Source organism: Cololabis saira, chromosome 1 (genome assembly GCF_033807715.1).
Source record: "Cololabis saira isolate AMF1-May2022 chromosome 1, fColSai1.1, whole genome shotgun sequence".
Classification (NCBI taxonomy): Eukaryota; Metazoa; Chordata; class Actinopteri; order Beloniformes; family Belonidae; genus Cololabis; species Cololabis saira.
The window spans coordinates 10,843,151-10,870,318 of record NC_084587.1 but is presented as its reverse complement, the minus strand read 5'-3'; the positions used below and the strand labels follow the sequence as shown (position 1 = coordinate 10,870,318).

The 27,168-nt window shown below is 37.6% G+C and overlaps 1 protein-coding gene across 1 annotated transcript; it reads left to right on the top strand.

Annotated features, from left to right (window-relative positions):
- On the top strand, window positions 1-26,610 carry mttp (microsomal triglyceride transfer protein). The gene is made up of 18 exons (XM_061739052.1): window positions 1-164; window positions 2,225-2,412; window positions 2,545-2,688; window positions 7,652-7,759; window positions 7,848-7,964; window positions 8,080-8,219; window positions 9,440-9,590; window positions 10,244-10,401; window positions 11,310-11,478; window positions 12,592-12,699; window positions 14,083-14,295; window positions 14,406-14,617; window positions 15,412-15,509; window positions 17,074-17,195; window positions 17,819-18,046; window positions 20,197-20,321; window positions 24,142-24,312; window positions 24,737-26,610. The coding sequence occupies exons 1-18, from the start codon at window positions 104-106 to the stop codon at window positions 24,882-24,884; spliced, it is 2,661 nt and encodes an 886-aa protein (XP_061595036.1). The 5' UTR covers window positions 1-103; the 3' UTR covers window positions 24,885-26,610.
- The last annotated feature ends 558 nt before the right edge of the window (window positions 26,611-27,168 follow it).

Genomic DNA, 27,168 nt, shown 5'->3' with positions numbered 1-27,168 from the left:
TAAAACACAGCAGCAGAGGCCCGGGCTTGCTTTGCCTCTCTGTTTTTGCGGTGACACTTCAGCCTCAGGTCTTTGTGAATCACCTGGCCGCAGGGTGAGCACAATGTTGCTTCTTGTTGCCTTCTTGCTTTGTGCAGCCTCCACTACCTCAGCATCCACCAAAGGTAAGGTGATGGGTTTTTGTGACCCTTTTTTAAAAAAAAAAAAAAAAAAAAAAAAATCATGAGACTTACATGAGGTCCTTTTAGGAAATCTTTAAAAAAAAAAGGCTGAATAGGACTGAAGAGAGTAGAAAAAAGTTGTTTATTATCAGCTTAAAACTTTAACACTTTGCTGGCAACTTCTTCATAGAAGGGACGCGTGGAATTTATTGGTTGTCTTTCTGAGTTTTTGTTTGATTGGTATTTTGAGGCTTTGGTCTTGTGTGTTTCTCACATTTCAAATCCTCAATGAATGAGTCCTGGCTGGAAATGACCTCCACATTCATGGCCAGAGGACCTTCAGTCAGCGGTGTTTAGTCTGCATCACTGCTTGATAGGAGCACAAACTAACTAGGATTTAAAAACAGGTTTTTTTGAAGAGGAAAGAAAATGAATAGCTTTTGAAACTCCCATGATCCGATGTCCCTGGGATATCGTCAGTTTATGCAACAGACAAACTGACCCTGACATTGTATTTGATTAAACGAGCTCCACGCGACACGTGTGACTAATGATTGAATCAAATACTGACACGTCAGTATTTGTCTTCCTAACCCTGGCTGAACGTCACATCTATCAGGAAGCTTGTCATTACTAGTGAAGAGCAGAGATTATCTCTTCTCATCTGGAACACACCCAGTTCAATGGGAGATGATTGAATCACCTCAGCTTTTTGTCCACTCGCCACTTCTGTAAGGACAATGAATGACGTGTAAAAGTCACTTTATTACATATTCCTTATGGCTGTGAGCTTAAACCAAAACATTTTGTAAAAGAACTTAGTACCGTGTGTCATGATTGTTCATCACAACAGTGCAACTGATGTTAGTTTGTATAAAAAACACACTTCAAGACAGTTTTGGATTACAAATGAAAGGGAAATGATCCTTTTAACACTTGAAAGTTATCTTTCTTCTGTCATTTTTACCAAAGATGGCTCTCACTTAGGAATGGGCGATATTTTACCGTTCACGATATACCGTCAAAAGAAATCCCCACGGTAATAATTTGTCATCTCGTGGTAAAAATGATAGATTTGCGTTGGTGACATTTTTGTGTAAAAGCCGGATTTAAGGAAGGAAGGAAGGAAGAAGGGAAAGGAGCCTGAAAGAAAGAAAGGAAGGAAGAAAGGAAGGAAGGAAGGAAGGAAGGAAGGAAGGAAGGAAGGAAGGAAGGAAGGAAGGAAGGAAGGAAGGAAGGAAGGAAGGAAGGAAGGAAGGAAGGAAGGAAGGAAGGAAGGAAGGAAGGAAGAAAGAAGAGAAAGGAGCCTGAAAGAAAGAAAGGAAGGAAGGAAGGAAGGAAGGAAGGAAGGAAGGAAGGAAGGAAGCAAGGAAGGAAGGAAGGAAGGAAGGAAGGAAGGAAGGAAGGAGGGAAGAAGAGAAAGGAGCCTGAAAGAAAGAAAGGAAGGAAGGAAGGAAGGAAGGAAGGAAGGAAGGAAGGAAGGAAGGAAGGAAGGAAGGAAGGAAGGAAGGAAGGAAGGAAGGAAGGAAGGAAGGAAGGAGGGAAGAAGAGAAAGGAGCCTGAAAGAAAGGAAGGAAGGAAGAAAGAAAGGAAGGAAGGAAGGAAGGAAGGAAGGAAGGAAGGAAGGAAGGAAGGAAGGAAGGAAGGAAGGAAGGAGGGAAGAAGAGAAAGGAGCCTGAAAGAAAGAAAGGAAGGAAGAAAGAAAGGAAGGAAGGAAGGAAGGAAGGAAGGAAGGAAGGAAGGAAGGAAGGAAGGAAGGAAGGAAGGAAGGAGCCTGAAAGAAAGAAAGAAAGAAAGAAAGAAATGAGCCTGAAAGAAAGAAAGAAAGAAAGAAAGAAAGAAAGAAAGAAAGAAAGAAAGAAAGAAAGAAAGAAAGAAAGAAATGAGCCTGAAAGAAAGAAAGAAAGATAAATCGCCCGTTGATGACGTTTTTGTATTGGTATTTTTTTTATCATTATGGGGATAAATGCTAGAAATGATCGTGAAAAATGTTTTAGTCCATACCGCCCATCCCTACTCTCACTGCGTATTTCTTTACCGTCTGCGTGCTCGTGTTTCTTCAGGTGTTGCTGCTGGGCCCCGTCTCAACAACAACCAGCTGTACAAATTCAGCTACACCACCGAGTTCCTGCTGGACAAGGCCAGAGGGTCAAAGGAAGGCGGCGCCGGCTACAGGATCTCCAGCGATGTGAACGTGAACCTGGTTTGGAGAGATCCGGGCAACAAGGATGACCAGCTGGTTAGAGTGGCGGTATGTGGCCTGATATGTGTTAAGAGGAGCTTTAGATAGAAGAACATCAATAAGTCTGCTGAATAAGTGTGGTCTGCACACAACAATGACATTGCTGACTTTTGTTGCAATAAACTATTCTCTGTTCACCAGATCTCGAATGTGGAGCTTGAGCATGTGTCCCCCAGAACGGAGAAGAAGAACGTCCTCCGTGGGTCTACAAGTGAAAGCATTATGGGGAAAACCAACCTGGCAGCTTTTACAAAACCGTTCCTGGTGCATCTGAAAGGTGGAAAGGTGAGATCATGAATAGGGCTGGGGATCGATTCAAATGTCAAGAATCGATTTGATTCCGATTCTTAAGATTCAGAATCGATTAACAAGATTTGATTCGATCCGATTCGATTCCGATATTGATTTGGGTTAGTGTTATTAAAACTGTTTTTTCAGCTGTTGCATGAATTATATGACTGTAGTTATGCAAAATATTACTACTAGTATTATATTGAGATTCAACAGCAAGTATTGCAGCTAATGATGCTGTAAGGACCAATCAGCTCCCAGAATGCTGATAGAACTGCTTTCAGAAACATCACGTGGGTCAGAATTACCAAACAGATCCAGGGAGGAAACAGAGACGGATGAAATCGGTTTTATTTTTTCCCACATTCCGTTTTTATTTGTTCCATTTTCGGTCTATTTTGGTTTTTAATTTTTGAGCATTTGGTTTTTATCATTTTTTGCAAATGTAACCCCAAGACAGTATATAAAGTAATGAAATATAGACAATTTATGCAATTATAACCTAACACTTTAATGTTTTCATACCTTTAAACATATTTAAAGGCAAAAACATGGCACCAGTTATTCTCGTGTCCAACAAAACATTCCTTTTTTGGGGATAAACAAAAAAATAACCAAAAGTTGTAATGTAATGATGAAAAAAAAAAACACATAGATAAATAAAATTAAAAAAAAAAATCTTTACACATATGAATTGATTTTTAGGAATTAATATGAGAATCAATTTAAAATTGGGAAATTGATTTTTTCAACACAGGCCTAATCATGAAAACCATCACAGAGGGATGATTTTTTCTTAACTTGTGGAAGAAACTAAAGGCATCAGATTTTACTTCGTTTCTTTTTAAACTAAGCAATAATTTGCCTTGATAAACTAACAAAATAACACGGATATGAATGTAATGAATGCAATATATTTGTTACAAAAATCAGTTTGGCGCCAACAAAACCAATAATTATACACAAGGATTAAAAAAAGACTCCAACTTCAATTAATTAAAACAAGTATATGAGCTGAAACTGAACATCCATTGAAACAAAAAATATATGTACTCTTCATGTCACCAACAACATTAAAGTGAAGTATTGGCGCACGACCTGGTTTAATGTTCTGATGACCGATCCACATATTTTGTCAGTATCAGGAATGATATCCAATCCTAAAATCGGATCGGTGCATCCGTGCTGCCACACCGGTGCTCGTCATGGATTCATTTACTTTGTAGGCTCGTCATGTTAGCGGTTTACGTTTCAAGTGAGCGACATTAGGAAGAGAGCACAGTGCAAAAGCAAAAGTATTTTAAACTTTTCTGTTTAAGAAGACATGGCCTACTTTCTTCTTTTTTTTTTTTTACCAAAGCAAGTAGGTAAAAATCTATTTGTTAGAGTTGTTAGTAGGAGTTGGTGGTTGTAAGTTATGAAATGGGGGGGGAGTGTTTTACTCTTGCCACTTACAGCGCTCCTGTCGCCTTCAGAGCGTTAATGAGTGTATTTTCACCGTGCTGCAGTGATGATGCTGGCAGGGGAAGTACTGACGAGAGATGTGTGTGCGTGTTTGTGTATGTGCAAAGGTCACAGGGTTCAGAGGGTCAATGACGGAATTAGTCAAAGTGAAAAAACAACTACGGTACAAGCTGATTGAGAAAAAATACTGCTGAGTGAGCCTGGGTGAAGTCACTTGTTTATGATTTACATATTGCTTCTGGAGGCACAGTAAAGTTTGTCAAATGCGGGCCACTTTTATGTTTTTAAATGGAAAACATCAATAAAATGAATAAAATAAAACATGTATAGTCACATCTAATACATCTAAAATTTGTATTAAATTTGGCCTAAAGGATTTTGATATGATTTTATAACTGAAAGTGCCTTTAATAATTCTGACACAACCCAAAGTTAAATAAACCCTTTTAACCTGAAGACGAGGTATAAGGAAATTAAATTGAGATAAAGTTGTGGCAAATCTGACATATCTTTAAATGGTGTTGACGTTTATTATGCTCCTGACAAGCAGAAGAACTGTCATTAAAGACTAAAATCCTGTTAATCGAAGCAGTTTTTGAGTTTAGACAGACTATGTGTTTGAAGCAAAATGGCAATTAATCACAGCTCTGAGGCTAAATAGCTTATGCCAAAATGAAGTCTTTGTTTGTGTAAAGAAAGTGATTAAAAAAGGACTGTTTCTGCATCTCTTTGACTGTTTATATATCCCTTTATTTGCTGCCTCCTTGTTTCAAATCTGTGCAAAGCAACAACCGACGTCATGCAAACTAGCAAAATAAGCAGAGTTCATATTATCTGCCTCCAACAATAGTTTATTATTGATTATTGACTGATCCTGTTCTGTGGAAGATGAGGTCATGAACTCCCATCCATTTGCGTGACACTTAGTATTTGATTTGTATGAACTTAAGATGGCGACCGGAAGCAGATGTCATGTGTACAAGCGGCCCTTTTTATACACCTTTTAATATACTCACAACGTTAAAATGACCTCTAAATGTCTTCGGGGACTCTATTGTACGGAAGAGTATTAGGGCCAGGCAGGAGAAAAATAAAAATAATATTTTAGAAGAGGAAGATTTTTTTTTCATTATGCACTTCGAGAAAAAATTCGAAATGTCGAGAAAAAAGTCGAAAAGTCGAGATTAATGTTGAAGTAGAATTTCGAGAAAAAAGTCAAAATGTCGAGAAAAAAGTCGAAATGTCGAGAAAAAAGTCAATATTTCGTGAATAAAGTTGAAATGTTGAGAAAAAAGTCGAAATGTTGAGAAAAAACGTCGAAAAGTCGAGATTAATGTTGAAGTACAATTTCGAGAAAAAAGTCGAAATGTCGAGAAAAAAGTCGAAATGTTGAGAAAAAAGTCAACATTTTGTGAATAAAGTTGAAATGTGGAGTAAAAAGGCAAAATTTCGACTTTATTCACGAAATTTCGACTTTTTTCTCGAAATTGTATTTCAACATTAATCTCGACATTTCGACTTTGTTCTCGAGGTGCACAATAAAAAAAATCTTCCACTCTCAATTTTTTTTCCTCTTGCATGGCCCTAATACTCTTCCGTACTATTGACAGTATCACTCAAGTAAAATGAAATGTTCTTGCTCATAACTGTTTTGATTGACATTGTTTTGGTCTCTAATGAAATTTTACACTCTTTACCTCCTAAAAATAGACCTAGGGTTGATTTTACTCTTTTTAGCATTTATAAATGCATAGTTAATCCTAAGTAAATGACTAATTTTACCTCATAAACCCTAAATACCTTTCCATGTTTTTTTTTGTGTCTGAGAGTGGCATCTGTTACTCTTATGTCCATTATGCAGGGCAGTCCGTGTGGAGTTTTTAGTATGTTGGTTAAACCTGGTTCTCCACCTTACTTTGGTTCCTGAAGTAAAAAGGAATAAAATCAAAAATGCAGACGAGGTTCTAATTTTATAGGTAAACCATCATCTCAACCGGGTTCAGCATGGTGTAAAGTGTTGAGCGCTATTCGTCTGCGACACTTATATGTCACAAGACAGACCCGTGTCTCCCCTGGTGTTGATAGATTATTTATACCGATGGCAGGCGGCGGCGGCGGCGGCACCGGCGGCAGGAAAAACTCAGAGTAGCAGTGGATAGTCTATTTATGGTGGTCCTGTCTGATATTGAAGTTGGGTGCCACAAATAAATTTCATACTGTAAAGGAGATACTGTATGATGATGTAATGGGATGCTAACATTCATATCCAGGACACAGTCCATCACTGAGCCTCACTGGAGAGGTTTATAGTGCAACTTCCCATTTTTAAGGATTTCTTGAAACTGAACTTTTATTGGAATTATTTAATATGACATAAAATAACTATTAAAGAAGGATATGATAGTTAAATAGGTACTATATCTCAGTCTACGGTACATGTAGGTCATTCTGTGTACACTATTGCTTTATGCATGAAGCAAGAATACATTAAAAATGTCTTAAACATTGATGCTAAAAATGAAATTAACTTCCAACAAAGCTCAACTCCAGAGATTCGTTTGGAGTAATTGTTTATATTTTACCAAACACTAATGTAAAAGGATTAATTTATTGATAACATATTTCAGGAGATATTTTCATCACAATTTGCATGAAGTAACTCATGCTAGCTGACAAACTAATGCGAGCACAAGTTACTTCTTGACTTTTGTAAGTACTAACCTAATTCATTTGTCAACTCTTTCGCAATTTTTTTGTTTTTAGTGTTAATGTTTATGACAACAGACCATGACGATTAAAGTTAGATGCAGAATAATCAGGAGGGATAGCAGCAACTTCGCATTTAACATTAGCAAATATGTCTGTTAATATGAATTAAGGACTTCACAAGGTCTAATTTTGTCTCAAACCCTTTTTAAAAATAAAAATAATAATAATTAAAAAAATAAAAATAAAGAAATAAAATAATAATAATAATAATAATAATAATAATAATAATAATAATAATAATAATAATAATAATAATAATTCATTTTATTTAGAGGCGCCTTTCAGGTCACCCAAGGTCACCTTACAAAAGATACAACATACATTTTACAAGTTAAAATACAATTAATCCAAAAAAACAGACACAATCAAAAAGTACATAAATCAATAAATAAAACAAACTGTTGAGAGTATGTGGCTGATGAAGCATTATCAGATTATTAAAAAAATGTAATAAAAGTCTTAATATTTGCAGCTTTTGCAGTGTGATGGCCTGCTATTACCTCTAGCCTTTTTTCTTTACTGTGTTTTTGACCTGCACTTTGAAGTATAACATATAAAAGTATAAAAGTAGTCTGGTGTATAAAGTGTGAACATGTTTCTTAACACAAGTGTGCAAATGAAAACTGAGACTCTGAAAGTATTTGTGAGGTGTGCTATGGAAGGCTGTTACCATCGGTAGCTACACGTGCATTTATGTTTTACATTTCTGTCTTTTCTGCTGTAGACAAAAGGCTTTTATTCCTACTGGGCAGAACCTGCAACCATCAAGAACCTAAAAAGAGGCCTGGTCAGCTTACTGCAATTTCAGCTCAATACTGGGAAGGTTGTCGAGGTAACTAGCATTATGATATCACCTTTAATGATGTCATATATTAATGAAAGGAACAAATATAAAGAAAAGTGATGCATGTCTTTGACAGAATGATGTGTCTGGGAGGTGCACAGTTCAGTACCAAGCAGTAAAAGGTCAAGTAACAAGAACCAAGGACCTGGAGACATGTAAGGCTTCAGAGACTGGATTTACCACGTTTAGTAAGGTTAGTTACCATCTAGAGTAAATCTTCGTGCTCAAAGATAACGTTTTTGTGAGTAAGCTGCTCCTTTTTGTTCGTATCTTTCACCCGCTACCCTTTCCTTGCCCGATCCATCCAGGTCATGGGTGTGAGCAGGAAGTCCAGCTCTGTTACGGTGTTCACACTCGAGGACGGCTTCATCCGCTCAGCTGTGGCCGAGGAGACGCATTCAGTGGCTGTTAATTCTCACAGATCTGTGGCAACTAAAGTCGTGTCCAGGTAAAGGCCTTAGACCAGGGGTGTCAAATGTGCGGTCCGTGGGCCGCATGCGACCCGACAGAGGTTTTCATGCGGCCCGCGAGAAGTTTCCAACGCAAAAAAATTAAATGTTAATTTACTAAAAAGGAAGGCATAAATAATTGCCATGAATCGCAGCATATCTGATAATATATTTCTTCTACAAATCCATTGTTATTCCACAAAGAGAGCAGTTTTCGACATTTTTTTAGTTTTCTAGAATGCATTTGCCGATTTTATTTATTATTACTTTGTAGATGGTCGTTTATTTTTATTAACTGACTACTATTATATATTTTCACAGGAAAAATATCACTGCTAAAAAAGATGATAGAAGATATTTATTCTGAGAATTTCAGTTTTGGATACGCGAATAGTGACAAAGTAAAACAGTAAAAAGAGAAGTGCTGACTTTTTCGGCACACTGGCGTAAATATCCGCGCCAATTTTTAAAAATAAATACACTTAATTGTACTGGAAAAATCTCTAAATCACAAAGAAACACGCTCGGATGTAATAAGAAAGATTTTGCTTTTAATTAAATTTCCTATAAAAAAGCGAAATATAAAAAAAACATACTTGTTTCTGTTTATCTTTGTACAATGATATTAAAAGTATCTTACACAATTTGAAAAAAACCCAGAAATTTCAAGAAAAGATCCTGAAGAAATATATTTTACATAATTAGAGTGTAAACAAAGTGCATATTTCCTTTAAAATTAACTAAACTGATATTGGATTAGATAACAATAGTAAAAAAAAAAGAATTAGAGAAAACATTTTCCGCACCGTTTTTGTTATTTTGAGGCCGCGAGAAAGAAATTGGTCAAATCCGGCCCCCCAAGCAAAATGAGTTTGACACCCCTGCCTTAGACGTTTTGTGAAACTGTGAAAACCGGCGCAAATGTGACGGGATATGCAACGCTGCCCATGATTTTTAATGTCAAACTCCGTCACAATTAGGATCATTGCGCTGTCGTTGCATCAGGATGAGCAGCATTTCACTGCCATTAAACTCCAATGGCCCGATATACTTACTCTAAAGCAGGCCTTTGGCTTTTTTTAGTCACCACCTCTCCAGTTTAGTGGCCGGACCGAGGTGTTCAGTTGGTTGCAATTTGAAATCCATGCCATAAGATGTCACTACTTCCTCCTAGTGCCTCAAAACTGCATTGTTTGATATGTATTTCCCTCTTTCCCAGGCAAAAACTCCTGTTGTTAGGTACTGAGGCTGGTCCCCTGGAGACTGCTGGGAAAGATGTTGCTGGTGTTGTGAAGTCAATTGATGCCAAGCTGGCAGCTGTTGGCATTGTGGCTGAGAAGGTCAAATCGCAGTGCAAACGATGTCCGTCTGTAAGTCGCTGTTCATTTTCATGCAATAAATCTTTCATATTTTGTACAAGTATATAGGCATGTATTGGTAACATCAGAGGGCTGAAAAACCGAGCTGGTGGAAAATGTTTTCCCCTGGTCTGATGATGTAAAGCTTGATCCAAATGGAAACCAGTCTCCGTGGGCTCCTGAGTTTAAATGACCAGCTTTATAGCAGAACTAATCATGTTTCCAGCTTGGTTAAAAACGTCTGGCACTTTATAGCTATTTTTTCCCCTCATGACAGGAATGTTTCTCTGCTACTAATGGACGTACATGAGTACCTCCATGTTCTCAGTAATCCAATCTCTTACAAATCACTTCTGGCTCCAAAAAGCCTAGCTGGCTAAAGCCAAATACCAATATCATTATTACCAGCCGGTCAGGAAGATGAGCTTTACCGGATGAATTATGGTTCTTCACTATGCTTTTTTTTTTTTTTTGGTAATTTTAACCATTTTATTTCTCTCTCTAACCACTCAAAGGGGTTTTGATGAGCTCCTCAAGTCGTAATTACAAAATTACTTTTGATAGGACTGTATTAGTAACTAAATACTGTCTATTTTTGCACTTTAATCACTTACTGAAGACGATCTGACCTCTTAGACGCCTCTCCCCTGTGTTTTCCCTCTTAGCTTTTTGAGCATTGGCAGGCTGAACAGAAGCAGCTGGAGCCAGCGAGCCTGTCCAAAGTCACAGCTCCCCGGAGTTTCCTGGCCCTCATCCAGAGCATTAGGAAGGCGTCCAAGGACGAGATCCTCAAAGTGCTGAGGAGTGCCAGCAAGACATCTCTGTAAACCTGCTCCTCTTTTTTTTTTTTTTTTTTTTACACATTATTTCTTTACCACTGACACTGTGCAGTCTCACTGAAGTTTGTTAAACTGTTAAGATGCAGGTGCATGCAGTACTGGAGTTGAGGGGGGATGAGGGGGGAAATAAAAACGGTCAAAATCATCCCCCCTGTAAAACTGCCATCCCCCCTTTCCATCCCTTATGTCATTTCATCAATGAAGGTGGTTTTACTGCTATTTCAACATTTAGTCATCACCAGAAAAATAACACCAGAAAAATGTGACAATTTTCACCTGTTTTAAGTAAATTTTCACTTGAAATAAGTAGGAAAATCTACCAGTGGGACAAGATTTATCTTCTTATTACAAGCAAAAAAATCTTGTTGCACTGGCAGATTTTTCTACTTATTTCAAGTGAAAATCTACTTGAAACAGGTGAAAATTGTTGTTTTTTCCAGTGATGGGTCTTGTTTTAAGTGTAATGAGATTGTTTTACTAAAATGAGACATTTTAACTAGAAATAAGACAAATATTCTTGTTAAGATTTTGAGTTTTTGCAGTGATCCATTTTACTTATCCTGTGAAGGACAGAGTCATATTGATAAATTCAGAAAACTGTTTTTTATTGTTGTGTTTTGATGTATTTGATGTAAGCCCAGTGGATATTTAAAGCTTACAGAAGGCTGCATTTAACTGCTGCTATGTCATTCCTGCAGTATTTCTGCAGGTGTTTTGGTCACTGCTATTATTTGTAATATATTATATTATTTGTAATCAGCACAAATTATCTGTCCCCATATGATAAAATCCACCATCCCCCCTGACTTTTTTTTACAACTCGAGTACTGGGTGCATGGATGCAGTTACCTTCACACACTGTTTAATGCTTTGCACTCTCTGCTTATCTTAGACCTCAGGTGGTGGATGCCGTGACCTCTTCTCAAACCCACGCATCTCTTGATGCCATGCTTGAGTTCCTGAACTTTACCGATACCAAAGGTTTTGTTCTGCAGGAGAGGTTTCTCTATGCGTGTGGCTTTGCCTCACATCCCAACGAGAGAATGCTGCAGGCTCTGCTGGTAAGTAAAGTATAAAAGCAAAGGCAAAACAAACTCAACTATCTCTCAAACAAAAAGGCAAGGTCTTACAGCAGCATATCTACGATGGGGGATTGATGCCCAAAGTTCAGGGGATATTTTTTTTTTTACATTTTCAACCAGTGGATTATTCATTTGTTGTAAACAGAAATGTACCGATATAATCAAAACATGCTCTTTTGTAATAGGAACGTCATCTTTTGTAGTAATGAGCAGCCATATCCAGAGGTGGGTAGTAAAGAGTTACATTTACTCTGTTACATTTACTTGAGTAAGTTTTGGGAAATGTTTTACTTTTAGGAGTAGTTTTGAATCACTATACTTTTTACTTTTACTTGAGTAGATTTGTGAAGAAGAAACTGTTACTCTTACTCCGCTACATTAGGCTACGTTGAGCTGTTACTTTTCTTTTATCACTTTTATCCGCGTACGCGTCAATCTCATGACATCACTGGGAGATTCTTTGGGAAAAATGTTTGTTTTTGCATGTTTTGTCACATATACACAGACTCAAACACACACACAGAGTTTCTATGAGTTCATGGGCTTGTTCTAGTTCTGCCTGGTTAAAAAAGAAAAGCACAAAGGCTGGAAATTTTATGCTACTTGTGCTTAATTTATTTTTTTATTCTGTTATTTTATTTTATTTTTGAATTTATTTATTAAAGTACTTGAATTGACTTTAAGATTATTTTAATTTAAACTATTTTTTATTAATTTTAATTTATTTTATTATTGTATTGATTTAATTTGCCTGAAGATGATTATTTTGTACTTTTGTCTGTTTGAATGGTTGTGTTAAAAAAATAAATCAGACGTTACTCAACAGTTACTCAGTACTTGAGTTTTTTCACCAAGTACTTTTTACTTTTACTCAAGTAATTATTTGGATGACTACTTTTTACTCCTACTTGAGTCATATTATTCTGAAGTAACAGTACTTTTACTTGAATACAATTTTTGGCTACTCTACCCACCTCTGGCCATATCATACACACTTCTGTGTCTATCATTTGCAAGGCCAATTCATGTTTCAATTATTTTCTAGCACTAAATGTTTTGATTAAACTGTTGTTTCAAAAACCTTTTTTTCAGGATATTTATAAAGGAAAGATTGGCAATACCGACATCAAAGAATCAGTGATGATCATCATGGGAGCTCTGGTCCACAAGCTATGTCTGAAAGGAGGTTGTGATTTACCGGTGAGTTTCCTGAAAGAGTATTTCAAGTGCACATCAGATAGTCTTTTCCAGACTGTTTTTGATTTATCCAGAGCACTTCTACATTAGCTTTACCCCCATTATGCCTCCAAAGGGTTATTACTTCAAAAGTACTTTTGACATTACTTCAAAAAGTGTACAACTTCCTTGTAAATAAGATGTTGTTGTACTTATTGAGTCTGGAGGCCGATGTGTCTCATGCACAACTCTTGTTACCATCAGGTCAGGAACAGACCACAGAGCTCCAAACCAAGCTACGATAAACAAAACTGAGAGGTTACTTGTTTTTTTTCAGCAGTTACGACACTGGAAATCAAGTCATACATTTTCAGGCAAGAATTGGAGATGGAGCATGAAAGATGTCACATGTAGGAGCTTTACAACAACAGTAAAGATTAAACACCAACATCTCTGTTTGCGATGACTTTCAAAGGCTAAAGCAAAAGCTACAACTGTAAAATTATCCACACAAAAAAAAATACATTTATTCAACGGTATTGTGGAAGCAAAGAAAATGTACAAAGCAGAGGCTGATCACGTCTTCCTTGGTGTGCTGTTAAAAACCTGAAAATGTCCATATACAGGACTGTCTCAGAAAATTAGAATATTGTGATAAAGTTCTTTATTTTCTGTAATGCAATTAAAAAACAAAAATGTCATATATTCAGGATTCATTACAAATCAACTGAAATATTGCAAGCCTTTTATTATTTTAATATTGCTGATTATGGTTTACAGTTTAAGATTAAGATTCCCAGAATATTCTAATTTTTTTAGATAGGATATTTGAGATTTTTTAAGCTGTAAGCCATGATCAGTAATATTAAAATAATAAAAGGCTTGCAATATTTCATTTGATTTGTAATTAATCCAGAATGTATGACATTTTTGTTTTTTTAATTGCATTACAGAAAATCACAATATTCTAATTTTTTGAGACAGTCCTGTATATATCTTAGCACTAGACCAGCAATGTTATTGTTTCCACTGGCGGGGCTGGTGACACGATGCATAACTGGAAGTTGTCCTTCTTATAAATGTGCATGTCCCCCTCCAGGTAAAATCTGACCAATGAGGCAATTGATGTAGTTTTATGAAATCCCGAAATAAAGTCTTGCATCTTAGAATTCTCATGGCTTGGATACAATAACACCCCGTACACCTCTCTCTCTTTTTCTTCATCCTTACAATGTAAAAATACCATGACCACTTTAAATAATAAGTGCTGTAAGAAGATATTCAGTCCTTATAAAATGATTATAAGCCCTAGGAATTGTTCATTTCCTTTTGGACTTACTCAGGAAATGTAATGAAACGGACATAGACAGCACCAGATTGATTTCCTGTTGTGTGTTTATCCCTCAGACAGTGGTGACGGTGAAGGAAATTATCTTAAAAGGTCCTGAGAGCACACAGGTTGAAACTGAGGTCCAGATGTACCTGCTGGCCCTGAAGAACTCGTTATTGCCCGAGGCCATTCCCATCTTTACCAAATACGCGGAGTCAGAGGTGGGGTCTTTTAATACCATCGCACTCTCGTCTCTGCAGAGATACGACATCAGTCTCATCACCAGTGACGTAAGCCGCCGCATTCCCTCCTTCCATTCCTTCCTTCCGCATTCATTTCACCAATTGTACTACGATTTTAAAGCAGTTATAATGACTCAAAATGTTGTTTTGTTTTTCAGGTTAAACGGACGGTGAACAGAGTCTACCATCAAAATCGACGAATCTATGAGAAAAATGTGAGAGCTGCTGCCGCCGACGTCATCCTCAGCAGCGACCCCTCATACATGGAGGTCAAAAATCTGCTCCTGTCCATCGGAAACCTGCCGCATGAAATGAACAAGTACATGCAGTCAAAGATCCAGGACATTCTCCGCTTCCATCTGCCTGCCAGGTGAGTTGCATCTATTTTAAAAAGGCTTGTAGCACCCTATAATGTAATAATTTCCTGAAAATGTAATAACGCCTGAAAATGTAATGAAATTTGCACTTAACTCAATCGAAAATGTAATAAAAAAAAAAAAAAAAAAAAAAAAAAAAAAAAAAAAAAAAAAGAAAATGTAATAAAACCCAATAATGTAATAACTTAACCAATAATGTAATAAAATATCCTGACGGATATTGTAATAACATTTTTACCAATAATGTAATACCTTATTACGTTATTGGGAATTTATTACATGGTACGCAAAGTCTGCAATTTAACCCAAAAGTCATTCTGGTTTTTCAAATCCAGTATATATAACATTCTTAGATACGTAAAACACAAAATGTAGAACTCTGGACTGAAAATGAACATATATATTACATTATTTGTCAAGTATTACATTATCAGTTTCGGAAAAAAAAAAAAAAAAAAAAAAAAGACCCAACTGAAAATGTAATAAATTCCCAATAATGTAATAAGGTATTAAATTATCGGTAAAAATGTTATTACAATATCAGTCAGGATATTTTATTACATTATTGGTGAAGTTATTATATTATTGGGTTTTATTACATTTTCGATTGACTTAAGTGCAAATGTTATTACATTTTCAGGAAATTATTACATTATAGGGTGCTACAAGGCTATTTAGGAAAACTTTCCAAAAGATATTTTATGCACCAGAATATAAAGGATTTACCTTTATTCACATGACATGATGGCATCTTATACCATAAAATTGTTTTCTGGACGTTTCGCAGCAAAGTTATACAGCAAGCTATGAAGGACATGATTTCCCACAACTACGATCGCTTTGCTAAAATCGGGTCATCATCAGCATTTTCGGGATTCATGGCACGTAAGTAAAAAGAAAACCTTGTTGCTTCATTGCTAAATAAAATATGTTTTTTTTAATCCCTGGAATTTGTTGAAATATCTGACCCAGATTATGTAAACAGACAGAACAATGTGATGATGTTTCGTTCACATTGTCTTCACGTACATCTTCGGCAGTTCAGCATTTCCCAGTGCTCTGGCTCGGCTTTGTCAGTCTGGAGACTTATCAATTCATGCCTTAGGCCGTAAAGCAGTGGCAAAGTCCCTTTTTTAAGAGTGTGCTCCATCATTTTGGCTTCATCTATTTCCCTAAGTTTGTTATTTTGCTTTTTTGAAGTTTTCATTCATTTAAAAGTTCTGTTTCTCAAACCTCACGTCAGATGAGGAACCCAGTTTTAACCTCTGTCCTCACCTTTTATAAGAAATGAAGGCTCGGTTAATTAATTAATTTGTGTTATTTTTACTCATTTGAACCGTTAAAGACGGTATGTCATCTGTATTATAACCTAAGCCTTATTTTTAATAACATTGCTTATCAGTTTGCAGTGAGGTAGCTACGGCTACTGTATACTCACAAAACTGGGGTTATGGTATGCAGAGGTGGGTAGAGCAGCCAAAAATTGTACTCAAGTAAAAGTACCGTTCCTTCAGAATAATATGGCTCAAGTAGAAGTAAAAAGTAGTCATCCAAATAATTACTTGAGTAAAAGTAAAAAAGTACTTGGTGAAAAAACTACTCAAGTACTGAGTAACTGTTGAGTAATGTCTGATTTATTTTTTTTAACACAACCATTCAAACAGACAAAAGTACAAAATAATCATCTTCAGGCAAATTAAATCAATAAAATAATAGAATTAATTAAAATTAATAAAAAAAATAAAAAAGCTTAAATTAAAATTAGTAAGTAAATTCAAGTACTTTACTAAATAATAAAATAAATAAAATAATAACAGAATAAAAAAATAAATTAAGCACAAGTAGCACACAATTTCAAGCCTTTGTACTTTTCTTTTTTAACCAGGCAGAACTAGAACAAACATGAACTCATAGAAACTCTGTGTGTGTTTGAGTCTGTGTAAATGTGACAAAACATGCAAAAACAAACATTTTTCCCAAAGAATCACCCAGTGATGTTATGAGATTGACGCGTACGCTGATAAAAGGGATAAAAGAAAAGTAACGAGCTCAATGTAGCCAAATGTAGCGGAGTAAGAGAAACAGTTTCTTCTGTAAAAGTAAAAAGTATAGTGATTCAAAACTACTCCTAAAAGTACAACATTTCCCAAAACTTACTCAAGTAAATGTAACGGAGTAAATGTAACTCGTTACTACCCACCTCTGATGGTATGTGACCACAGTTTGTTTTTGCCCTCTTTTTGGCAGTCCTTTTCCAGAAGTCTGGGCTTTCAGATTTACTGTTGCAATGGTACCAGGAGCTTAAATGGATTTCAGGGAGAGGGGTTCAGACATTCATTAGTGTTGTCGCCTGATTAGCAGAATCATGTTTTTTTTTTCTTTTAGTCGCAAACTTTTTGTCACCATTTCTGTAAATAAACATAACACCCTGTTAAATCTTTCCCTACAGAAACTAAGGACGTGACCTCCACGTACAGTTTGGACATCCTGTATTCAGGCTCTGGGATTTTAAGAAGAAGCAACATGAATATTTATGGTGCAAATAAAGAAGCAATGCTTCATGGACTACAGGTACATGCATAATGAAGATAATGAAAATACCCAAATATATACCGTATTTTCTGGACTATAAGCCGGTACTTTTTTCATAGGTTTTCAACCATGCGGCTTATACAAAGGTGCGGCTATTCTGTGGATTTTTATTCCACCGCTCGGGGTGTTCTTACTGGAATTATAATCAAAACTAAGACAAAATAAATGCAAAGAAGAATACGCTACTTCTTCTTTAGCAGATAGAAAGTAGGTAGAAGCAGATTTCAAACAGATAGATAAATAAATACCGGTTATTTTTCTCTTGGTTCTGTCCAGTTTTAATCAGCAAAGTTGCTGCCGTGTTAAAAGACACTGTTAGGAAAGGATCTATTTAGGTACAAACATGTACATCATTTACAGTTCAAAATCCTTCTGTACATGTAGTAAATATCTAATCTAACAACATAAATATCTTCAGCTTGCATATCTTTTTTTTAAATATAGCGGATGCGGCTTGTATGCAGGTGCGGCTTGTGTATCTTTTTAATTATTAAAAAAAAAAATAGAGCGATGCGGCTTATATGCATGTGCGGCTTATAGTCCAGAAAATATCCAGTGAATTGGAATGTAATATCTGTTTTGGTATTCCTGTTGTCTTCCAGGTGGCGATTGAGGCCCAGGGTCTTGAGGGCCTCATCGCTGCGACGCCTGATGAGGGGGAGGAAAACTTGGATTCGTTCGCCGGGATGTCAGCTCTGCTGTTTGATGTTCAGCTGCGGCCCGTCACTTTCTTCAAAGGCTACAGTGACCTCATGGCCAAAATATTCTCCATGAGTGGAGAGCCCATGAATGTTGTGAAGGGTCTCATCCTGCTGTCTGATCACTCTGAGGTAACTGACCACATAAAGATCTTGTTTATACTGGACTCTAAGTAGTTTCACACTGATCCTATATATAATTACTCCCCTTCAGAAGAGTGTTGTTGCATTGCTCGGGAAAATAGCAGCACTGAAAGTTCTTTGAATGAATTTGAGAAGAGACAAGTACTCGTGGCAGTATGTAAATATATTACCATGTGGATGGTGTTCAGTGAGTTTGACATCAGAACATTATTTTTCCAGTCCAGAAGCAATTTACTTGACTGTGCCAATATGTTAAAAGTATAGCAGCTATGTGGGAAAAAGCTTTAGTTACTCATGTTTGGCAGCAGAAACGCATGTAATCTTTACTTAGTCAGATGAAAACAAACTCTTGCATAAATCTGACTTTCATGTCAGAATGAGCAGCTTTGCACCTTCAACCTGGGGGAAGCTTGAAGTGCTGCACTCACATGAGAAGACGAGCATGCACAGGTAGAAGGCCTTCTAGGAGACATTGGACATAAAATGATCACGATCATTTTTCACAACACCAAAGCAAAATGAGGAGGAACAACACTTGTTAATGTCATCTACGGTGTTAACCCTTGTACTGTCTTCGGGTCAAAATGACCTAATTCTCCTGTCCTTCTTTCCTCCTGCTCTCTCCTCCTTCCTTCCTTCCTTCCTTCCTTCCTTCCTTCCTTCCTTCCTTCCTTCCTTCCTTCCTTCCTTCCTTCCTTCCTTCCTTCCTTCCTTCCTTCCTTCCTTCCTTCCTTCCTTCCTTCCTTCCTTCCTTCCTTCCTTCCTTCCTTCTTTTCTCCCTTCCCTTTCTCCCATCCTCCATTCCTTCTTTTCTCCCTTCCTTCCTTCCTTCCTTCCTTCCTTCCTTCCTTCCTTCCTTCCTTCCTTCCTTCCTTCCTTCCTTCCTTCCTTCCTTCCTTCCTTCCTTCCTTCCTTCTTTCCTTCCTTCCTTCCTTCCTTCCTTCCTGCTCTCTCCTTCCTTCTTCACTTCCTCTTTTCCCCTTCCTTCCTTCTTTCCTTGTTTTTTCCCTTCCTTCTTTCCTTCCTTCCTTCCTTCCTTCCTTCCTTCCTTCCTTCCTTCCTTCCTTCCTTCCTTCCTTCCTTCCTTCCTTCCTTCCTTCCTTCCTTCTTTTCTCCCTTCCCTTTCTCCCATCCTCCATTCCTTCTTTTTCTCCCTTCCTTCCTTCCTTCCTTCCTTCCTTCCTTCCTTCCTTCCTTCCTTCCTTCCTTCCTTCCTTCCTTCCTTCCTTCCTTCCTTCCTTCCTTCCTTCCTTCCTTCCTTCCTTCCTTCCTTCCTCACGTCCTTCTTTTCTCCCATCCTCCATTCTTTCTTTTCTCCCTTCCTTCCTTCCTTCTTTCCTCCCTTCTTCCCTTCCTCCTTCCTTGACCTGAAGACAGCACAAGTGTTAACAGTCTCACCTCTCACATTCATGAATGAGGATAATAAACTCAGGTGAATGCTAATTTTATTTTTCTTCTGACATTAGTTTTACTCATTACTGAAAGTGGAAAATAATGCAGATAATGAGCCAATAAGAGTCCATCAACATGTAGGAAATCATTATTATCAACTGCTCACATCCACTGCTGTTGTGTTTTGAATATCACAGCATAAGCTTTTGTAATCTTCAAGTCTCAGGTGATATATGACAGGGGTACGCTAGCTCCCTCCATGCGTATGTCTGCATGAAACATCAGGAAAAATATTGACAGAAAAGTGACAAGCTCTTGTAATTTAAAAATCTCTCAACTTTTCAGGAAGATACATTTATGGTCAGTGTTATTTCCAGATAACCAATCATATGGGCAAATATCATGAACTTGTTAATCTTTTTGTCCCAAGCTGCAAGACAGAAATAAGATAAAGTCAAAATCAACAATTATATTGTAACAATAAAACGGGCCTAGGACAAGACTGATTCTGAAAGTAGCTTCTGCACGGGATGATTTTTTTTTTTAATCTTACTGACTGATAACGAGCAAAACCTCCTTGCAACACAGCTGTTGGACGGAGTTGTCACAGTATCACCCACTAATAATAATACGCCCCCAGCACCCTGCAGAGTTCTCTGACAGAGAAAAGTGCCACGCGCACATGCTTCCTGACAATTCAAAGGCCTAAAACTTGAAAGACATGTTCTGTTTCTGTTGTCCTGCAGGTTATCCAGCTGCAATCTGGTCTCAAGGCGAGTACAGAGTTCCAAGGAGGGCTGGCCATTGACATTTCTGGAGGCATGGAGATAAGCCTGTGGTACAGGGAGTCCAAGACCAGTGTCAACAACAGGTACTGCTCTGAGACAATAACAGAAACAACTCATTGCATTATTTGATCTGGGCATGTGCAAAACATTTACATATGTTTAACACTACCATTTATGCAGGTCCATGCAGTTATGAGCAGTACTGGAGTTGAGGGGGGATAAGGGGGGATGGCATCCCCCCTGAAATAAAAACGGTCCAAATCATCCCCCTGTAAAACTGCCATCCCCCCTTTCCATCCCTTATGTCATTTCATCAATGAATGTGGTTTTACTGCTATTTCAACATTTAGAGTCATCACCAGAAAAATAACATTAGAAAAATGTGACAATTTTTACCTGTTTCAGGTAAATTTTCACTTGAAATAAGTAGAAAAATCTGCCAGTGGGACAAGATTTATCTTCTTATTACAAGCAAAAAAATCTTGTTCCACTGGCAGATTTTTCTACTTATTTCAAGTGGAAAATCTACTTGAAACAGGTGAAAATTGTTGTATCTCCAGTGATGAGTCTTGTTTTAAGTGTAATGAGATTTTTTTACTAAAATTAGACATTTTAACTAGAAATAAGACAAATATTCTTGTTAAGATTTTGAGTTTTTGCAGTGATCCATTTTACTTATCCTGTGAAGGACAGAGTCATATTGATAAGTTCAGAAAAGTGTTTTTTATTGTTGTGTTTTGATGTATTTGATGTAAGCCCAGTGGATATTTAAAGCTTACAGAAGGCTGCATTTAACTGCTGCTATGTCATTCCTGCAGTATTTCTGCAGGTGTTTTGGTCAGTGCTATTATTTGTAATATATTATATCATTTGTAATCAGCACAAATTATCTGTCCCCATATGATAAAATCCACCATCCCCCCTGATTTAATTTTTTTACAACTCGAGTACTGGTTATGAGCCATGTTGGATCATCTCACTCAGTTTGTACTGTTTGTACTTAACGTAGAGGGTGATGTAACGCCCTGGTTGGTCAAAAGTATTTTTGATTGGCACATGATTCTTAGAAAACAATCTCCGTGACTGAAAGGGAAATAATTTTAGGGGTTCCTGCCATGTCACCCAGCTGGGATGATTGTTGACGCTGGATTTACGTGAACTCTGGAGGGTCTATAAGTGCGATCTGATTCAGTCGCTCCATCAGCACGTTGGACTGGCTCCAGTATTGTGCTCCACGCCTAGTCTTTTCCCCGCGAGGCTATGATGTCAACTCTGTCTGGTTCTCTATTTTAAAACATTACAGTCGATGCGCAGTAGATGAAATCGGAGCACGCCATCACTCTGGAGTCATTTAGCTCATGTCACCTGGTGATGAAATGGAATAATGTGGCAGATTTTTAACACTCAAAATGCAGTTTGACTTTCCTGTGTAAAACAGGCCTTCACATCAGATTACATATCTCATTCACGATTCGTGTGTCAATGTAATTCAAACGCGGGTATAGTTTTCAAGTATTGCATTACATTGCGTGGCACTATTGCCGTACAACCTCGGTGAAAATCCCATATAATTTATAGATGTCACTGTTTGTGTTGGCAAGTTGTTGGCATACTAATATATAATGCACTTCCTCGAATTTAAACAAAAAGGAAGAGCTGCAAGACTTCTTTTCTCTATTTTTAAATTCGCTCATTGTCCAGTTTGACTGGAGGGTCACACGTATGAATTGTATTTCAAAGACTTCATTATTTGTGTCCAGAGGAATGGCAGAGGCAGGTGAATGGATCAGCATAGTTGTGCCCCCTCTACTCTGATAATAGACTAGCAGGCTATCTATAGAAGCAGAACAAACCACACTGGCATCTTCTCAGAGGCATGGCTGCCTGAGCAGAGCAGCACAAGCTAGCTTTTCTTTTCATTTTGATTCAAAACATATGGAAAATGTGTAAGATGGTTGTCATTCAATATTTAGGTGTTTTACTGTTGTCTTGGGGGAATAAAAAAAATCCAGGTGAAATCCAAGGTATTAAAACCAGGGGTTTTCTGTGTAAACAGACACACACGTGTTTTTGAGATTCAAAAAGATACATGTATTTTCAGTGTTACTGGAGGTGTAATTAGGAATAAAACAGAATGTAAATATGACTCTAGAAGGTAAATGTGAAAAACTGACATCTCCAGTGTTCTTTGCCATCTTGTAATATCACTTTGGGGCTGATGCATGAACTCGTATGTGAAATTCTGCCTCATGGGGCAAAATGTGGTTACATAGCAGCTTTATTGACTACTTTTCCCCATGCAAGGGAAAAAAAAAGAAATCCCATCTCATGCACAAACTCTTTCAGTAAAGAAAAGTAGTCAGAAGTGTAAACAATTTTTTCAAAATTGAGGATTTTGTGTTTCTAAATTCGGACATTTATATTAACCGTTTCTTAAGTGGTTCTTCAAAAAGCACAAACAATGAAAACATATGACCAGTGGCGGAGCCAGAATGTAGCTAATGGGTGGGCCTGCAAAAATTTGGGTGGGCCTGATTTTTTATAAGTTCAGATGTGCGTACAAATAATATTGTGTAAAAAAATCCGGGAAGTTCGTTTTTATATTTTTTTATTTTAAATTCTAAATGTTAACAAGAAAATAGTTACACAGTTACACTTTTAAGGCAGACACAATGGTAACTGATCATGAATTATTATGACATTTTTTTTTTTTTTTTTTTTTTTTCCATGAATCTTACTGGGTGGGCAAGCTGTCAATCTGGGTGGGCCTGTGCCCATCCAGGCCCACCCATAGATCCGCCCCTGCATATGACAGTGAATGTATCCACAGCTTGTCTTACAATTGATCGGAGCTGATAATTCCTGCCACATAAGCGATAAACCAACAGTAACTCATAGGAGAAGCTTGTCAGAATTCCTCTGTGCAGCATCTGTATTTGGGAATTGTGTTCACATGCATTTTTGGTGTGTTTTACTTGATAGAAATTGTTTGTTGTTCTCTTGCTGGGCATAATAATAAATCCTTAAGCGCAAAGTGCTAAGCAATCCAAGCTTGGCAAGTTTTAACCTTTTGGGTGTTTACACCTTTTCTACATACATAGCCAGATGAATAAGGCAAACGGAGAGCTAGCACGATGGACCTGCTCTGGTCTGCTCAGGTTTTGAGTTTGGGTTACCATTCGGTAGGAATGGGCGATAATTTACCGTTCACGATAAACCGTCAAAAAAATTCCCCACGGTAAGAATTTGTCATCTGACGGTAAAAACGATAAATTCCCATTGATGACGTTTTTGTGTAAAGCCTGATGGTTGTGCGTTAAATCCATGCACAACGTACGTGAAGGAAGGAAGGAAGGAAGGAAGGAAGGAAGGAAGGAAGGAAGGAAGGAAGGAAGGAAGGAAGGAAGGAAGGAAGGAAGGAAGGAAGGAAGGAAGGAAGGAAGGAAGGAAGGAAGGAAGGAAATGAGCCTGATAGAAAGAAATAAATGAGCCTGAAAGAAAGAAAGAAAGAAAGAAATGAGCCTGAAAGAAAGAAATGAGCCTGAAAGAAAGAAAGAAAGAAAGAAAGAAAGAAAGAAAGAAAGAAAGAAAGAAAGAAAGAAAGAAAGAAAGAAAGAAATGAGCCTGAAAGAAAGAAAGAAAGAAAGAAAGTAATGAGCCTGAAAGAAAGAAAGAAAGATCGGGATAAATGCCAGAAATTATCATGTTAATTTTTTAGTCCATACCGCCCATCCCTAGGTTCAACCTAATCCTAAGTAAGCAGACACAAGACAAAGACCTGCTTTAATTTCCCGCCTTACCTGTCGTCCGATTGACTCATATACCATATGTCTAAAGAGCTGCACCAAAGTGTCAGCTTTGTTGAATGTATTTAACGTGGTTGCCATTGGATTTCCTCTCCAGGGCAGCATTAGTGGCCACTGGCAATGTCACTGTGGACATGGACTTTCTGAGAGCAGGTGTGGAGGTCAGCTTTGAAACCGAGGCGTCGCTGGACTTCATCACCACCGTCCAGTTCTCTGAATACCCATTCCTGGTGTGCATACAGATGGACAAGGCTACCTTCCCATTCAGGTATTGATCAACCCAAAGTTGCTGCCGTGTTAAAGGACACCGTTAGGAAAGGATCTATTTAGGTACAAACATGTACATCATTTACAGTTCAAAATCCTTCCGTACATGTAGTAAATATCTAATCTAACAACATAAATATCTGCAGCTTGCATATCTTTTTTTTTTTTAAATAGAGCGGATGCGGCTTATATGCAGGTGCGACTTGTATATCTTTTTTGGATAATTTTTTAAAAAATAGAGCGGATGCGGCTTATATGCAGGCGCGGCTTGTATATCTTTTTTTAATAATTTTTTTTTAAATAGAGCGGATGTGGCTTATATGCAGGCGCGACTTATAGTCCAGAAAATACGGTCATTGGTCGTACTATTAAATCAACTAATGCAAGACTTAATTTTTCCCTTTTTATGTTTTTTTTTTTCACAGTGAGCGTCTTGCCAAGTATGAGAGTGCATCTTCAGGGAAGAGCGCTGCGTCACGAAGGGGCAAAAAGCAGATCATCTCTGGCACTGAATTCCCTCTTCATCAGGAGAACTCGAACATGTGCAAGAGAGTTTTTGACTCCAGCTGGTAGAGAGCAAAACTGTGAACTATTGCTACGAAAAGGTTTCATTGCATTCGGGGACAGCAGTCACACCTCCACAGTGAGAGAGCAGGTCATCATCACTCAAGCAGTGAAAGACCAGAGAAGGAGTAAAAATGGTGGATGCTTTTTTAGCTGCACATGCAATGTTTACATTCCTGTGAGTATTTAAGTCTTTTTGATTCATCGTGTTTGTTTCCAATCAGGAATTCTTACGTTGTCTTTTTATGGTTTTCTGTAAAAAAGAAAAAGAAAAAAAATATTTATGATGGGCACATACATGTAGTACACGTGTACGTATCACACTGGAGACGGTGCCTCTTTCTGTCGACCTTCCTGTGTTTTTAAAGAAAACATGTTCAGGAGGAGCAGTTTATTGTTTTTATGTCACACTGGTATAAAATAACTTATGCATCGCTGGAATTCTATCATCTCATTCATTTTTAGAATCTTTTTGTAATTTTTTTCAACTTCTCCTACAAAGTTGATGTCTGCGTACACGGTACTTTGTACTTGCAAGATTTAAGATGAAACCTGAATCTAAAAGAGGTGAACCCATCAATACTTGAATTAATTTTGTTATTATTTTTTTTAATGGCTGTGATAGCTGTATGTTTGTTTTGTTGTTGTTGCTTTGGCTTATTGATTTCATTTGAGTAAAAAAATCCACACACGTTAACAACTGGGAGAGATTAACCATCATGTCACCCTGTCTTTGTAAAATCTCCCTCATAATTTGTCATAATGACGACTTGTTAGTCTGCATAATTCATTTAACACCAACCTGCTAAAGTGAGTCAACGTGGCCTGTTAAAAGTATACTAAAGGAATTCTGGGTAACCGGAACACCCCTAGAACAGGGGTCAGCAACCCGCGGCTCTAGAGCCGCATGCGGCTCTTTAGCGCCGCCCTAGTGGCTCCTGGAGCTTTTTCAAAAATGTTTGACCTTTTTTTTTCTTTTTTTCTTCTTTTTTTCAATTTTTTTTCCCTTTTTTCCCATTTTTTTCTTTTTTCCCTTTTTTTCTTCCTTTTTCCTTTCCTTTTTAATCTTGTCATTTCAACTTTTTTCTCGAAATGTTGAATTTTTTCTTGAAATTTTGACTTTTTTCTCAACATTTTGACTTTTTCTTAACATTTTGACTTTTTTCTCGAAATTGTACTTCAACATTAATCTTGACATTTCAACTTTTTTCTCAAAATTTCGACTTTTTTCTCGAAGTGCATAATGAAAAAAAAAAATCTTCCCCCAGTTATAACTAATATAGATACATGCAGCATGTGTTGTCTTGATTCTAAGGCTTATACAAGACTTTTCATTTTTTGCGGCTCCAGACATATTTGTTTTTTGTGTTTTTGGTCCAATATGGCTCTTTCAACATTTTGGGTTGCCGACCCCTGACCTAGAACATGCTAATGGCTACACAAATGACTGCACCTCCTCACTTGCCTATGTTAGGCTTTTACAGTTTTCAGATGACGTGACAGTTGTCAGTCTGGTCCAGGACAGCGAAGAGCTTGCAGACAGGCAGGAGGTTGAGCAGCTGGCTTTATGATGCTTTCATAACATCCTATTTCTCAACACTGACAAGACCTGAGATGACAATGGGCGTTGGAGGTCACTTGCAGCACACCCACTTTCACCATCCTGAACAGTACTGTTGTGGTTGTGGAGTCCTTCAACGCTCCAACTAAATAAATAAATACAAACCCAACAACATGTGTTTTTCAGTTTGCATTTTGTTTATCTTGGACTTCAGGTCTGTAATAAACAATTGATTGATTGATGTGCTTGCATGGTATACCTCGCTGTGGTTGCAGATCTTGTAAAAGGCTTCTATGTGTACACTAAAGCCCCTTTCAAACCAAACAGATGTAGAGACTTTGTGAAGGAAACAGGGACTCGAGTGTTTCCAGATGGGTAAGAAACCTTCGGTGGCTTTACCTTTTTTGGTGGTTGCACCCACTTTGCCGATAGGAACGCTGAAGTAATGTAACAGCGACCATTAGTAGATACATGAGTTAAAGGTATAGTCTTTGATTTTGGAGAGCTAGCAAGATTTGAAAGATTCCTCTAAGCCCCGCCCCCTCCTCCCCCTCCCGTCAGCGCTCCGTCCAAAGCCACGCCCCCACAAACTTTGGGGAACGCGCATTTGCAGTCGAGTTTTACAGGACATTTTGGACAGCACATTTTCAACAAAACTACCCCATGTCTCATTCTCCTGTAAGCGAGGCCGGTTTTAAGGGGGGGCAGGGGTGAGCTGTGCCCACCCAAATG